Source organism: Eumetopias jubatus, unplaced genomic scaffold, assembly GCF_037043125.1.
Source record: "Eumetopias jubatus isolate StellerSeaLion01/CBP00866 unplaced genomic scaffold, mEumJub1_p1.0 scaffold_7, whole genome shotgun sequence".
Lineage (NCBI taxonomy): Eukaryota > Metazoa > Chordata > Mammalia > Carnivora > Otariidae > Eumetopias > Eumetopias jubatus.
Window position 1 is genome coordinate 119,514,018 of NW_028274813.1, and position 16,365 is coordinate 119,530,382.

Here is a 16,365-nt window from a genome sequence, read left to right on the forward strand (position 1 = left end):
GGGGTGCCCCCTGCACTCGGGGGTGGGGGTGTCCTCTGCAGGCCTCAGCACCCTGCAGCCGGGCATGGGGCTCAGCAAAGGTGGAGGGTTCTCGCTTACTTAAGATGGAAGGACACAGAGCACAGGATTTGAGATACTGGGAGGAGGGTGGCTTGATGAGATGGACCGACATCCAGTTGATTTGTGCTGACGCATCAAGAGCAGTGCCTGACATAGAGTGAGCTTTCCAGTATTTTTTCATTCATTCTTTTCCATTCATTGCTATTGGTTGCTATAGATGGTGAATAAACTGATAAAATTAAAGGGCTAATGCAGAAAACAATCAATGTGTGTGATGTAGGCGTTGAAAAACAGTCTTCTTTTAAGAAGAAATGCTCCTTGCGGGGGCTCTGAAAGGGCTTCTAGTTAATGAAATGTTGGAAGGGCTCTGCTTTTCCTTATTCGACCCTGGCTGTGCACACGGCAGCCCCACGGTTTGCTGTTCTGGCAACGGCTCTGTGTTGTGGCTTGGGCCAGAGTCAGGAGCTCTGGATGGACCCTTTCGCCACCTGCCTCCCGGGAACTGAAGCCGAAGGAGGGGCCTCGTGGTGATGCCGAGCTGGGCAGGCTGGGTTCAGAGAGACGGGGTTGACCGGTGTGTGAAGCCGGTCCTCCCTCGGTCGGGCTGTGAGATGGGGATGGGCGGGGGTGGCCGATGGAGTGCGAGGCTGTGACCTTCCGTCTCGTACACTCAATCAGCCCCGATGGGTCAGCACCGGGCGAGCCTCCCAACCCGGCTCGTAGGCTCTGCACCTGGAAAGGAGGATGAGGGAGCAGTGGCTCTCCGACTGGGCTCCTGGATTCTGGGGTTTCCCTGGAGATGCTACAGCACTCACCGGGGCTGGTGAAAGGGGCCGGGCAGGCACAGCCTCATCCCCCGAACCCGCTCCCTAGACTGGAGCCCCTGCAAACTTGTTGGAAGCACAGATGTCACAAAGCTCGGACCTCCGTCATCTCTAAAGACATCCCGTGACTCCATGGCGCTTCGTGGCTTTGGGTCTGCGTTTCCCTTCTCCGTGCCTCAGTTTCCCCATCTGCAGAGTGAGGGTTTGGATAAGAGAAGCTCTGGCTTCTGGGAGTGGAGGGGGTGGTAAACGCTGGGGTTCCCCGAGCCCCATGTGGCGGGCCATGTGGGCGGGCCAGCGCCACCAAAGGAGGATCTCCCCGCTGCCCTGCCTCACGGGCACCAGCTCCCCGTTGCTCTGCTCCAGGTCCACTTGTCAGCAGCAAGTCACACTGCTTCTTTCTGCTTCCTTTTTCCTCCAGGGCCCCACGAAGTGGTGACCAAGCCCGGTCCGGTCACCACCCGCCACCCAAGGGCCACAGATCAGGAGAAGAAGAAGGGCAGCCTTACTTCCTCTCTGAGGATGGACCCGCACGGCCGTTCTGGAAAGAGCAGAAAATCTACAAAGCTCCGGTCCATCTCCCGGTCCCTGATGCTCTGTAATGCAAAGACCAGTGATGACGGCTCAAGCCCCGATGAGAAATACCCTGATCCCTTTGAGGTTTCCCTGGGACAGGGCAAGGAGGGGATTTTCCACTCGTCTGTGCAGTTGGCGGACACGTCGGAGGCTGGGCCCAGCAGCATTCCTGATCTAGCGCTGGCCTCTGAGGCGGCTCACTTCCAAGCAGCTGCCGGTGATCGAGGCAAGAGCTGTAGGAGGCTATTCTTCATGAAGGTATGCCCAGGACTTGCGGCGTTGGAAGACTCTGTGGTTGGTTTCGGGTGCTCCGAATGAAAGTCTTTGAACCCTTTTACTCTGAGGTCAGGAAGGCACAGAGTTCTAATTCTGAGCAAAAGCAAGGAAGAAGTTGAGGCAGGGATCACGGGAATGACAGTAATGAGCATGGTAGTGAATCCGGCTCAGTTAACCTTCTCACTTGAGAGACTCAGTGAGATGCTGTGGTGGTGGGAGGTAAACTGAGCCTGGATCCCTGCTGGAAAATGCAAAGGGCGATGGTCAGTATACTGGCAGGTTCTCCTCTCAGGCAGGCACTCTCTGGCATACCCTCGCAGCTCAGGTCACTGACTTACGGGGCCCGGGCAAGTAGCCGACCTTATGTCACTCAGGGAAGGGATGGAGGATCAGTGTGTTTGCTCCCTGAGCACCAATCGTGAGCATTTTCCAAGTGCCCCTGCTAGTTCCCACATGGATATGAATGCTAGAGCTGACAGGAGGAGCCATGGTGAGGGAGTGAGAGAAGCTAGGTAGTGGTTGGAGACCTGCCAAAATTCAGAATGCCTTCTCTTCCATTAGACCATATTTCAAGTTGTGTTATTACAATGAGATGGAGATTGCAAGGCACCAGGGGATAGAGGCTGATTCAAGTATTTTACTCTTGAATTATTCTCAGTTGAGTACTGTGCTTTCAGCCCTCCATCCAAGGTGGGGTTTCTCAAGGGTCCAAGCAGCCCAGAACCTTGGAGGTCGTGCAGGCCAGCTGGGAAGGGTTTGTCCCACACCTTATTGGCACAGTCACACAATTGTCAACAGCAAGTGAGGAATGAATGCATTCCAGTCCCAGTGGAGGGGATCCAGGACCTTTGCACAACTTGCTTCCTTGCAGAGGAAAACCATTGTTTAACATGTATATAATAAACACTATCGTGGACCATTATATAGCAGGTTAGCAGGTCAGGGCCCAGAGAGGGGATAGCCCCGGTGATCTCCAGACACAAGCAGCTTCTGCAAGGGGAGTAACCCAGCCCGGGTTACTCCATCACCCACGATGTGACTTCTGTTGGTATGACCTGAGCTCACCCAGTAGGACAGAAGGAGGGACCAGCATCCCAGTGGGTTTGGGGGAGCCTGGCCAGGCTCCTGGTTTGCCAAGAACGATGTGACAAGTATACAACCCACCAGCTGAGAGTCAAATTTATTGATGACGAGATCACGTTGTCCAGGTTAGAGCTCAGATAAATGAGATTCAGAAATCATTTGGAGATTCCAGCAGACACCTAGAATGAATTATTCACTTGCTTCCATTTAATTGTGCAAGTGTTTCCTGAGCACCTGTTATGCTCAGGAGGGATCCCTGCCCTCAAGGATCTTGTCTAAAGTGGAGTAGAGAATATACTCCAAAGGGCTGTCGGAGGCTCACAAAGAGGGAGCGTGTCTCTGGCGTTGGATATCAGTACGTTCAGTGAGTGTTTGCGGAGTACCGACCTGTGGGCCACACAGACCCAGTCCCTGTCCTCTCACAACTCTTATTCTGGTGGGGCGACAGCTACCAACACCTCTTATGTGATATGACATGAAACAGTGAAGGGCTCTGGAGAAATCTTAGGCAGCAAAAGAGGACGGAGAGGGATGAGGGGAGAGTTCACTGTCCTTCTCGGGAAGGTGATCGTGAATGCTTCTCTGAAGAAGGGACATTTGAGCAGCGACCTGAAGGAGGTGGACCAGTGAGTCCTCTGAACGTTTCAGATGGGGAAGAGCATTCCAGGCAGCAGGAGCAGCATGTGCAAAGACATGAAGAAATGAGTGATTTGCGGTGGCAAGGGGAAGAGTGTGCCTGGGGGATTTTGGACGGGGGAGGGCGGCAGAAGGTAGAGCTGGGTGGTAGCCAGGGCACGCTTGGAATTTTGTTCTAAGGAGGGTGGGAGACTGCGCGAGCAGGGGAGTGGCCCAGCCCAGCAGGGGAGAGCTCTGGCTACTGAGGGGGGAGTGGAACGTGGGGGACCAGCTAGGGCTTTGGCAATAACCCTGGCCGGAGGTGATGTGGCTCTAAGACGGCGGTAGTCGCACTGAGAATGATCAGAGTAGATTTATTTTCAAGGCAAACCCAGGGCATTTGTTGACCGGATTTGTCTTGTGAGGAGATGGGAGGCAGCAAGCTTCGCTTCCGGTTTTGACTTGAGCAACGCCAGGAAAGCAGATGCTCTGTGTTGAGGTGGGAAACACTCCGGGCTGGACACATGATCAGGAACCGATGAGATGTTCCCCGAAGGACCCGGGGTTTGGCTCAGCAGGGGTGGGTGGCGGGGAATCCCAGGTAGAAGGAGCTGCATACGTGAAGACACGGAGGTGAGGAGGCACGGAGGACTTCTGTGTGTGTCTGGAGCTCTGTAGACGGCGCCTGTCCGGTGGCAGGAGGCTGGATGACGGGGAGAGCCAGATGAACGGCTCAGGGGAGGAAACTGGCCAGGAGTCAGGCTTCACCTCTTTGGTCTCTGCGATGCACAGGTGCACCATACTTTCATAATGTATCCACAGCTCTTATTGTCTCCCCAAAACCTCGGGAGGAAGGTAGTCACGGCTGCATCTGTATTTTGGGGGGGGGCGGGGTGCCATATGGCACAAGGTTTAGGGGGTGTGGGCTCATTAGTCTGACTGCTTGGGTTTGAGTCCAACTTTTCCATTTGGTAGCTGTACCATCCCAGAAATTCACGTTACTTCCCCATGCCTCCATTTTCTCACCGATTAAATGGAGAATGTGAACAATATTGTTTAGCTCATAAGGGTTTTTTATCAGGATTAAGTGATAAGTATTTACATAAGAAAATCAACCTGAACCGGTACAGTACACATAGTAATTGCTTACTTAGCATTATCATTACTATTTCCGGTTTAGGAGGGGGACACTGTGGTTGAGTGATAAAAGTAATGAATCCAGTAGCATCTTCTGAGCACCTCCAACGTGCCCGGAGCGTGAAGAGTTGTAGCTTCTGCCATGCCTGTGGAGATGGGGACAGCGCACATCTCTCCCGTTGCAGGGTCACGGGAGGCCCGGGAACACTGGGGGATATGCAGCTCTGTCTGCCGAAGGGCACCCTGGAGGAGGTGCCTGCTGACCGCAGGATATCCCGGTCAAGAAGTCCAGATCACAGGGAGTGGTGTGAGCAGGCGGAGGGGCATGAACGGAGGCTTGGAGGCGGGCAAGGGGTGATGGGCACAGCTGAGTCACGCTGGGGCAAGGATGGCTCGGGAAGGACGGGAGGGCTGCTGACCAGCTTGGAACCCAACGCGAGGTCTTGTTTTTCCTTCTCAGGAGCACAGGTGATCTTGAACCACCCAGGATCGGATTCTCAGCAAGTGAGGGTTTCAATGCCTGAGCAGGTCTTCTATCAAGAGTGCCAGGGCATAAGGGTCAAAGGTGACAGCTGGTCCCAATGTCCTTCCTGGGGGTGCCTCAGTATTGAATAACACCCCCACCCTCCCCTTCCCGCAGGGACACTCTAGTCCCTGCCCCGGCTCTTGCCCTGCCCTGCACCCAGGCGTGACTCAGTTGGCCCAGGTGGACTCCTCAGTCTCCAGCAATGCCATGGTTACACTGATTTCAAAACAAAATCTGGAAAGAGGCCCCGTGACATCAGTCTCTCATCTAGAAACGCCTAAATGAAAATTAAAGAAGAGGAAGTTAGATAAACAGCCAAATAAAAAAATGCCATCTTGGATGTGTTGTGCTTGGCATGACCGGGGCTGAGGAAATGAGTTCCTGGGGGTGTGCCAGAGCTGAGCGGGTTTGCGCAGAGTCCGGAGTGAGCATCTGAGCCCTCATCCTGCTTGAAGGCACTGGTGAGGCTTCTTCTTCCAGGCCCCCGGGGATGAACTGAAGTGGAAGAATGTTGAAAACTAGACTCTAACCCAACAAACAAAAATCCTCAATTTATCAGAGGCCTAGACCTTGAAAAGGAGGAAATGCAAGGACTCCTTGGCTACTTCAGACCCAGTGTCTTTTTTCCGAATGGAAAGAGTATTTTCAAGTGCCCTTTAGGTAGGATGTTGGGCCAGAGGGAAGGAAGCTCAGGCAGGTGGACCCGAAGCTTTACCAGACTGTGCTCATCTCCTTCCTTGTTCTCCTTCCTCTTATTTCCCCTCTCTCCTTCCTTCTGTTTCTCCAAATGCTGGCAAACACCTGCTCTGTCTGCTATCTATCCCCTGGGGATTAAGAAACATATTGGATGCCGTTCCTTCCCTCAGGGAGCTCGTGGTCTGGAGAAGGGGACAGGTGTGAGCATAATGGGTCCCGACACTTGTCCCCTCCTCCAAGCTACGTTCAGCTTGTTTAGCTTTCTTACGGGAGAGTCTCGTGCAGGGGATGAGTAGCAGAATTGCGTCCTCGAAGGAGCCTCCTAGGTTGTCTTTCACCTCCCCAGAGCACCCTGCGGTAGCAAGATTTATGCCCCTGTTCACCCTGGAGGTGAACGGGTCCATGTGACCGTGAAATCTCAGTGATCTCAGAATGCAAGGATGAGCTCAGGTCCAACAGAAGTCCCTCCTGTCGGCCCCTCCCGGAGGCTCCGCACAGGTGGATGAAGGCCGCCGCAGTGCTCTGCAGGAGCATTAGGACGAGCCTGAACACCTGGGTGTGCAGGTAGGGTGAGGGGGGGCAAAGGCAGGGGGTGGAGGTTGGGGGGCAGGGAGGGAGACGTGTCGGCGTCCCACAGCGCAAGCCTGGTTCCAGATGTACAAAGAGATCCTTTTACTTTTATTTTTTTTAACACATTTTTTTAAAGATTTTATTTATTTATTTGAGAGAGAGAGAGAGAGAGAGAGAGCATGTGAGAGAGAGAGATCGCGAGCAGGGGGGAGGGGCAGAGGGAGAAGCAGACTCCCCGCTGAGCAGGGAGCCGGCCGTGGAACTCGATCCCAGCACCCTGGGATCATGACCAGAGCTGAAGGCAGATGCTTCACCGACTGAGCCACCCAGGTGCCCAGTTTTATTTTTTTAATTATTTTTTTAAATATTTTAATTCCAGGATAGTTCACATACAATGTAATATCAGCTTCAGGTGTACACTACAGTGATTCAGCCTTTCCACGCATCACCCGGTGCTCATCACGACGGGTGCCCTCCTCATTCCCCAGCACCTGTTTCCCCCTCCCCCCTCCTCCCCACGGGTGACCAGCAGTGTGTTCTCTAGAGTTAAGGGTCTGTTTCTTGGTTTGTCTCTCTCCCTTTTTACCCTATGCTCATTTGTTTCTGAAATTCCACATATGAGTGAAATCATATGGTATTTGTCTTTCTCTGACTGACTTATTTCGCTTTGCATGATACTCTCTCGCTCCATTCATGTTCTTGCAAATGGCAAGATTTTATTCATTTTTATGGCTGAGTAATATTCCATTGTACGTATATACCACAGCTTCTTTATCCATTCATCTATCGATGGTCATGTGGGCTCTTTCCATATCTCCGTTATTGTAGATAATGCTGCTATACACATTGGGGTACATGTATCCCTTTAATCAGTATTTTTATATTTTGGGGGTAAATACCCAGTAGTGCAATTGCTGGATCGTTGGGTGGTTCTGTTTTTAATTGTTCGAGGCACCTCCACACCGTTTTCCGCAGCGGCTGCACCAGCTTGCATTCCCACCAGCAGTGCACGAGGGTCCCTTTCTCTCCACATCCTTGCCAATACTCGTTTCCTCTGTTGTTGATTTTAGCCATCCTGACAGGGGCGAGATGATACCTCATTGTAGTTTGACTTGTATTTCACAACAGGGATCTTCTTATTTTTATTTTTTTTTATTTTATACTTTTATAAGTTTAATAGTTCATAAAGCAAATCAAGTGTTGAAAAACCAAGCCAGACTGCTCCTGGCTGGTCTGGGTCTCCCAGGGGGCGGGATGACCGGATCCTTTTAAAGAAGTCATTGTCTGCCGCAAACTCACAAAGACATTTTCCCACGTTTCTCCCAGAAGCTGTGTTGTCTTATCTTTCACATAGGATCTTTAATTCCTACCAAGTCGATTTGGTATACATTGTGAAATATATATTTAAACATTTTCCCCCGTATGGGTATCTAAGTGATTCAGCATGATTTTTTGATGAGCCTGCCCAGTCTCCACGACAGGACAGTATTATCATAAAAAAGTCGAGAACCATATCTGTCATCTATGTATCTATTTATGTATCTATCAGGTGTCTATCTGTGTCTTTCTGTTCTCTCATTATGATCCATTAGTCTTTTTTTTCCCTTTGCGCTAATATCACACAGTTTTTATTATGATAGTTTTATAATATTTTTTGATATCCGGTAAGTCCTCCAGCTTTGTTCTACAAACTAGACTTGGTTATGCTGTTGGGATTTTTCTTTTTTTAAAGATTTTATTTATTTATTCATGAGAGACAGAGGGGGGGAGAGAGAGAGAGAAAGAGAGAGAGAAGCAGAGGGAGAAGCAGGCTCCCAAGGAGCAGGGAGCCCGATGCGGGACTCGATCCCAGGACCTCGGGATCATGACCTGACCCGAAGGCAGATGCTTAACCATCTGAGCCACCCAGGCGCCCGGGATTTTTCATTTTGTTGGATTTCTCTGTTCTGTGGGTTCTGTCTAATTAACCTCTGCTCCTATCCTTATTGGTCCTTTTTTCTCCCGTCTTCACGTCCAATGTTTTGTTCTTTTTTTTCTAGCTTTCTGAGATGGCAGCTTGGATAACTGATCTTCAGCTTTTTATTTTTCTCTAACTTAAGGCTATGAATTTCCTTCTAAGTTTAGTGGCTTCATCCATAAATTTTGATATCCCACATTTTCATGATTTCAGATAGTATAGGTGTTCTATTGTGATTTCTTGGGTGACCCTTGGTTTATTTAGAAATGTGTTGTTTAATTTTCAGGCAGTTGGGGAATTTCTAGTGTCTGTCTCTATCTTGGTTCCTGGATTGATTATTCTATAGTCAGAGAAGAGAAGGTATTGTGAATAAGTTTAACAATGGAAATTTGTTGAGATAGAATATATATATTGTCGTTGGATGCCATGTTCTATGTGTGTCTCTTAGATCCAGTTCAATAACCGTAGTCTCCAGATCTGTTTCTCTTTACCGACCCCATTCCCCTATTAGTTACCGAGAGCAGAGTGTTAAAGTCTCTAGTTATGATTGGGGATCTGTTTTTCCTTTTAGTTCTGTCAATTTTTTCTTTATACATTGTGAAGGTATATTTTATGTGCATAGACGTTTAGAATTAAAAAAAATATTTTCCTGGTGCATTATCACCTTTATAATCTACAAGTCTCCATCTTTTGTCTAGTGATAATTTTTGCTAAAAAATTATTTGCTATTAGTAAAGTTGAACCTACTGTCTTTTGGTTACTTTTCCCCTCTTTTTTTTTTTATCACTAACCTGGGTTCATGTATTTAAGGAGTATCTCATGTAAGCAGCATGTAAGGTTCATTTTCTTCCACCTTACCATCTTTATTTTATAATAATGGGTATTGATTTACACTTGGTTTTCTCTCTCTTCTTGCCCTCTTTTAGTTTAATATATTTTTTACTACTCCATTTCCCCTTCAATTGGCTTGTTAGTTATACATTTTTTTACTATTTTTTAATCATTAAAATATAAAACACAATCCTGAATGTATTCGAGTCTCATATAAATTAGCACTTTGATCAGTTCTCAGACAATACTAGGACCTTAGAACACACAACTCCATTTGTATCTGCCCACTTTTTTGATATTATTCTCATGCATTTTAATTCTATTTATAGGTAAATCCCAAGAATAGATCCTCATTATTGTTCTGTCCAGTCAGTATTAATTTACGTTAATTTCCATGTTTACCCTTTCCTTTCTTCTTCATTGCTTCCCGCACTTCTGTGTCTGTCCCAGCATCACTGTCCTTCTGCCGGAAGCGGACCTGTCTCTAACACGGGCAGGATGGGGCCAGAGTTTAGATGGAGCTCGACATGCTGAATGTCTAAGTATTTAAAAAGTTATAGATCAAGGTCACACATGCCTAAAAATATCTGTTCTTTCCTCCTACTTTGACAAATATCCTTTCTTAAGAACTTGGAGAGTCAAGTTCAGAGAAGTTCTCAGGGTTCTGCCTGAGAGTGGGGGTGACACAGGGGAGGGCCATTTCCTGGCTCTCGGCCACTGGCTGCAATCCCCTCTGTCCTGCAGCTCCTGGCACTGTCCAGTGTGGACACCTGCCCCATCAAACAGCCCCCTGGCACCCCTGCAGCCTAGGGCTGTGCACCCCAGGGGTGTGATTTGCCCTCAGCAGGATAGACAAAGGGGAGACATGGGGTTGGGGCCCAAGCTCCCCTGGGTGCAATCTGATGCCTCCTACCTCATTGGTTTCTTACTTTCTCTCCAGCTAGATATTAACAGCTCACCACATAGACCTCAAGCACTATATTTACTCACTTTGGAGCTGGCAGCCCTTTTATGGTACTGGTTAGCATTGGGAACTGGCACCTAGCAATAGCTCTAGAAATATTTGTGGAAAGAATGGTTGCATAAATGAGTACACTGAGGCCACCCTTAAGGCAGAGAGCCTACTGATGGAGCCCGAGCTTGCCTTGGCTTTTTGAGCCGCCGTGTGGGTTCACACTGGACACTGCCTCGGGCATTCCCACTAGCTGGGGCCTGGGGTCACCGGGCACTCAATCTGGGAGTAAGACAGCTGCAGATGAGAGCAGACGTGTGGGAGGTCCTCCCTCGGGGCCGCCCTCCTAGAAGAATGCAACATGCTCTGATGTGCATGGGAATGGCCTCCGTAGTGTGGCCGGTCCTGCTTTCCTTTGCAAATTCAAAATATCGGTTAGGCCAAGTCAGCACTCGTGCAGTGTGACTCAGGATGGATGAGGTCAGATCAAGCGTCTGAATTGTGGGCTTGGGCTGTGGGTGGAGGGAGGGCGGTCAGGGCCTCCCTGAGCGGCTGAGTTCCTGCCTTTCCCTGCCTGTGAGCCGCTCAGCTTGTGGCTTTGAGGCCCAGGCTGCCTTGGCAAGTGGGAAACCCAATCCTTTGGCCGCCTGCCTCTTCCTGCCACAGAAGAGCAGCTTGTGGAGGCTGAGAGCAGCCCCTGGGAGGGAGGCTCGGGGCTCCAGGACTCCCACGGAGCAGCCGCATCCCCTGGGTGCAAGGGGGAGGCTGGGAGGAAGGCAAGGGCGGTCCACGTGCCAGCAGTGGGAGGGGAGGCCCACAGGTATGATTCACATGCACTTGCTGCCTGCCTCCCAGACTCCACGTGACTTCTCTTCCCTGTTTCCATTCTCAAAGTGCATTTGGAACTATTTGCCTGGAAGCCGGTCTTTTGAACCTCACTGGTTCTGTCAGGACACCATTTGGTTAGTGAGAAGGGGTTTTGGTGGAGAGAAGAGGAAAACAGGGGAAATCAGGAGGAAGTAGTAAACCACCTACCTTCTCAATTCTATTTCTCAACATGGCCCTTCGTATGTACATTACAATCCACCGAAGACGGCTTTCCCCTATTCTTTGCATACAGCCCACTGGTTCCAGTCCCTGAGCCTCTGCCCTTGCTGTTGCCTCTGCCTGGGATACCTTCCTGATTTACTTCCATGAGCCCCATCTTGGTCATCCTTCCTCTAGGGCTCAGCTTCAGTGGACTCTCTGCAGGATGCTCTTCCTGACCCTCCCCTCCTCCTGCACCCCGAGCTCAGCCATCCCTACCAGAAACAACCTCTCCCTCTGCATTTCTAGGGCATGCCATGCCTCCCGATCCCACCACACTAACGAATCACAGAAACACACAGGTGTCCGATCTCCCTGAAGAATGAATTCTAGGCACTGGCTACCAGCAGGAAGAGTCTGACTGTGTCTGTTTGTGCTTCCGTCCAGCTTAGGACAAGGTCTGGAAGAATGTTAAAGGCTGCGTGAGAATCCACCACATAGATGTATCGGAATTTATTATCTCAGGATCTTTAAAAAATATTTTAGGAAATGTCGAGACTATAAAAAGACATTTATACAATGTACGCACACTCTAAAAAAAAAAAAAATGAAGATGCCTTGAATACTTGCATACCGATCCTCAAGTTTAAGAAACAAGACTTGCCATGAACTTGGAGGTCCCCTGAGCGCTTCCGTCTGGAAGTGCCTAAGTAGAATTCTCTCCAGCGTTTCTTCTGCATCCACTGGACCCCCCAGCAGGTAGGGTTATAACTCTTGCTCCAACCAGGAAGCATAGTTAAAGAAACTCACGAAGGGAAAGACGCTCTACTAGGTTTACTTCTGTTTTTACCCATTCTGCTGTGTTTCTTTCCTCTCTGAACTCCCCAACTCTTTTGTCATTTTCTTTGTATTTGGAGAGCTTCCTCCAGCCATTCTCTAAGGGGGGGGGGGGGGGAATCTGCTAGCAGAGCCTTCTGTTAGCTTTCCCTTCGTCTGAGAATATCTTTATTTCCCCTTCGTTCCGGAAGGGTATTGTCAATGGAGTTAGGGTATATAGTTGACATGAATTTTCCCGCACTTGAAAAGTCTTGCGCCCCTTCCTTCTGCCCCCCACATTTTCAGTGAAATCTGTCATTTGTGTTAGTGGTTTTTTTGTTTGGTTTGGTTTTTATAGATGTGTCGTTTCTCTCTGGTTGTTTTTATGGCTTTTTTCTTTGTCTTTAGTTCTCAGAAATTTGATTGTGAGGCATGTTGGGGTTGATCTCTTTCTATTTCTTTGTTGCTATCTCCTCATTTTTCCTTTGTCTGGAGAGAATTGGTAAGTGACCGTTAAAGCATTTTTATGCAGGCTGCTTTATAATCCTCTCCAGAGGATTCCGACATCAGGTTCCCCTCAGTGTTGGCATCAGCCCTTTGTCTTCTCTCGTTCCAATTATGAATTCCTGGTTCTAGATGCTAAATGTGACTGTTAATTGTATCTTGGCTATTTCCATTATCATGTTCAGAGTCTCTTGATCCTATTTAAATCTTGCGTTTCAGCAGGCAATACCTACTTAAATTTAGCATGTAGTTCTGGACTATATTTGTGGACCTCTGTTGTAATGACATTTTGGTTTTCAGAGCCCTTGCAATGCTATTCTGGTCGGCTTTATTTTTCTGGCACTACGGGAATTCTCACATTCTCCTTGCAGTTCTGCCCGCTGGGGTGGAAAGAGCTTCTCTGGCCTGCCTGGCGTCACTGGTGACCATCTGCCGTGCAGGGTGGGGATGGGCAGGAGATGCTGGGCCTGGCTCTTCTTTTACCAGTAGGTGGACGGCAGGAAAATGAAGCGTTCAGCTGCTGCTGCCCTGCAGGTGGCTGGACTTCCTGCTTGTGCCCTAGTTCTGGAGTGGGGGCTGGGTCAGCCTGGGGCTTTGTTGCCGCCATTGCTGTCATTGCCGTATGGAGATTGGGCCACCTGCTAGTGCCCTGGTTGTGGGGCGGGTGCTGGGGCTTCCTCTGGTCTTATTGATCTCACCCCTTTCCTGGTCTTTTGGGCAGGCAAGAGAGAACATTGTTTTCTGTTTGTTTGTCCCTTGTGTTTGCCAATCTGCTGTTCTGGGTTATGGGCCTCTCCAGCACCTAGTCTGGGTACATAGTAGGTAAGAGGCAAGCGCAGGGAGCTCCCCATATTGTCATCCTCAAGTGCTGAGGTCCTTACCCAGTTAGCTGTCTCCTTTCTGGCTTTCAGAATTCTTTTACTGCTATCTATTGAATAATTTCCAGGGTATTTAGTTGTATTTAGCAGGGAGGAAGAAAGTGAGTGGACACCATCTTGTCATGGAAATTTGGAAGTATCCGTCCTACTTATTTTTGAGATAATATAGATGCAATTGCACAGTGATTGCTCTTTGGTAGACTTGCTTCTGTTATTCAAATTATGTTCCAGAAATTCATTCATGTCATTTCATTTTGTTGTAGTTTATTTATTTTTTTTTCACTGCTCTATGGAATTCTATTGTGTGAACCTACGGTTCATCCATTCTACTATTGATAGGCATTTGGGGTATTTCCCTTTACTCCTCTTTGATTTAGAGCCTGCACTGCTATGGCATTTTTGTACCTGCCTCTTTGTGCATCTCTGTAAGTTTCAATAGGTATAAAGCTAGATGTGAAATTAATGAGTCTTAGGGTATGGCATCTTCATTTGTACTAGATACTGCCAAATTAGTTTCTAAAGTGGTTGTGCCAGTCTACCCTTCCTTCAGCAGCTATAACTTTCTTGGTTGCTCTGCATCCTCATCAATTCTTGGTATCCTCAAGCTTTAAGCTTTTTTCCAATCTGGGGGCCTATTAAATTGTTTTTCACATTAATTTATATTTGCATTTTCCTAATTACTAGTAAGGTTGCACATATTTCCATGTTTATAGGATGTTTGAATTTCCTCTTTTTTATTATTTTTTTTAAAGATTTTATTTATTTATTTGAGAGAGAGAGAGAGAGAGCACATGAGAGGGGGGAGGGTCAGAGGGAGAAGCAGACTCCCTGCTGAGCAGGGGAGCCTGATGTGGGACTCGATCCCGGGACTCCAGGATCATGACCTGAGCCGAAGGCAGTTGCTTAACCAACTGAGCCACCCAGGCGCCCTTGAATTTCCTCTTATGTGATATGACTATCTGAACTTTTTAAATTTTTCTTTGGGTTGTTGGTCTTTTCTTTTTCCAGCTTTTAACTTGTCATTTTACTCTTTTAATTGATGAGTAGAAGTTTTTCATTTTATTTTATTTAAAAAATATTTTCTTTATTTATTTTAGAGAGAGAGAGCGAGAGGGAGCATGTGACCAGGGGGAGGGGCAGGGGGAGAGGGAGAGAGAGAATCTCAAGCAGGCTCGCTGAGCGCAGAGCCCGATGCTAGGCTCAATCCCATGACCCTGAGATCATAACCTGAACCAAAATCAAGAGTCAGACACTTAACCGACTGAGCCACTGAGGCACCCCATGAAGTTCTTCATTTTAATGGGGAATTTACCAATCATGTGCCTTACAGTTTGTGCTGTTTTGCATCTTGTTTGAAACTTTTATCCTTTTCTAAAGTAAACACATTCTATTATAATGTCTACCTTCTTCTATTGTCTTCTTATATATATCTATATAAGATATAACATCTTACAGTTTTGCCCTTTGTATTTATGTGTTTAATCCACCTGGAATTGATGTTTGTGAACATGGGGGTGCATTACATTATTTCTACATGGTTGACCAGTTGTCCCAGTACCCTCTGCTGGAGTATTTGTCTTTCCCTGCAAAAGTACAGTGTTAGTTCTGTTACAAATCAGATTTCCTCGTATGAACATGAAGCTATTCTAGGCTCCCTATTCTGTTCTGTTGGTCAGAACAATTATCCTACTGTCAAAACTCTATCTTAATCATTACATTTAAAAGTAAGTATGTTCTCTTGAATGTAAGTTTCTCTGTCTTTACTTTTTCAAGTATGTGTCTGTTTGATGCCCTTTGATTCTTGTTAAAGATTTAAGGATCAGTTTGTGATGTTTTAAAAAACACTTGAAATTTTGATTAGTACTGCATTACATTTATAAATGACTTTATATTAACTCTCCCATTTTTTGTGAATATGACCTATCTCTCCATTTTTCAGGACTTATTTTATGCCCTTCAGTAAGTTTTGTAATTTTCTTCAGAAAGTTCTTATATATCTTTCCTTAGATTAGTTCCTAGATATTCTTTATTTTCTGATACAATTGTAATGTTACCTTTTTAAAGAATTCTATTTTCTAACTATTTTCTGGAATTGGTAATGCAATTTAAAAATAGTTTTTAAAATTAAATTCTTTATTTCAAGATTATTGTAGATTCACTAAAGTTGTAAGAAAATAACACAGAGAAATCCATATACCTTAGCTTCTCCCAAGGGTAACATCTTGGATAATGATAGTATAATATCACAATCGGGTTATTGGTATTGATGCAGTCCGTGTATGGAATATCTCCATTCCTGCAAAGATTCCCCATGTTGTCCCTTTATAGTGACCCCCCCATTTCCGCCTTCACCCATGGCAACTATTTCTATGCTTTGGTCATTTCAACAGCATTGTACAAATGGTATCAGACAGTGTGTAATCTTTGGGGACTGGCTTTCTTCACTAAGCATAATTCCCTGGAGGTTCACCAGGTTGTTGAGTACATCAGTAACTCCTTTTGATTGTGGAGTCATGCTACATGGTCTGGATGTGCCACAATTTGTTTAACCACTCACAACAGAAGGACTCTGTGTTGTTCTCACTTTTTGGCTGTCAGGAATAGAGATGATCTCAACATTCCTGTGCAGATGAAAGATACATTTTGATTTCTCTGGGAAAAATGCCCAGGAGCACAGTTTTGGGGTTGTACAATTGTTTTATGTTTTATTTTTAAAGAAACTGCCCAACAACTTTCCAGTGGTCTTCCCATTTCACATACATGTAAGCAAAGTATGAGCGATCCTGTTTCTCTGCAATCTCGACAGTATTGGATGCTGCTATTTTTTATTTTAGCCATTCTGATAGGTACGTAGTGATAGCTCATTGTGGTTTTAATCTGCACTTCATCAATGGCTGATGGCTTTGAACATCTTTTCATGTGCTTATTTGCCTCTTCAGCGAAATGTCTGTTCATGTCTTTTGCCCATTTTCAAATAAGATTGTTATTTTTCCTGTGGAGTTTTAAGAATTATTTATATATTCCAGGTGCTCATCTTT

General features: G+C 47.0%; 1 protein-coding gene across 1 annotated transcript in view; it reads left to right on the top strand.

Moving 5' to 3' along the window:
- Window positions 1-1,391: 1,391 nt before the first annotated feature.
- Window positions 1,392-16,365, top strand: part of IL16 (interleukin 16) — a 69,193-nt gene continuing 54,219 nt past the window's right edge. The window contains exon 1 of the mRNA XM_028089412.2: window positions 1,392-1,718. Within this exon, the coding sequence (XP_027945213.2) occupies window positions 1,407-1,718 (312 nt within the window). The 5' untranslated portion in view covers window positions 1,392-1,406. The remainder of the gene's footprint in view (window positions 1,719-16,365) is intronic.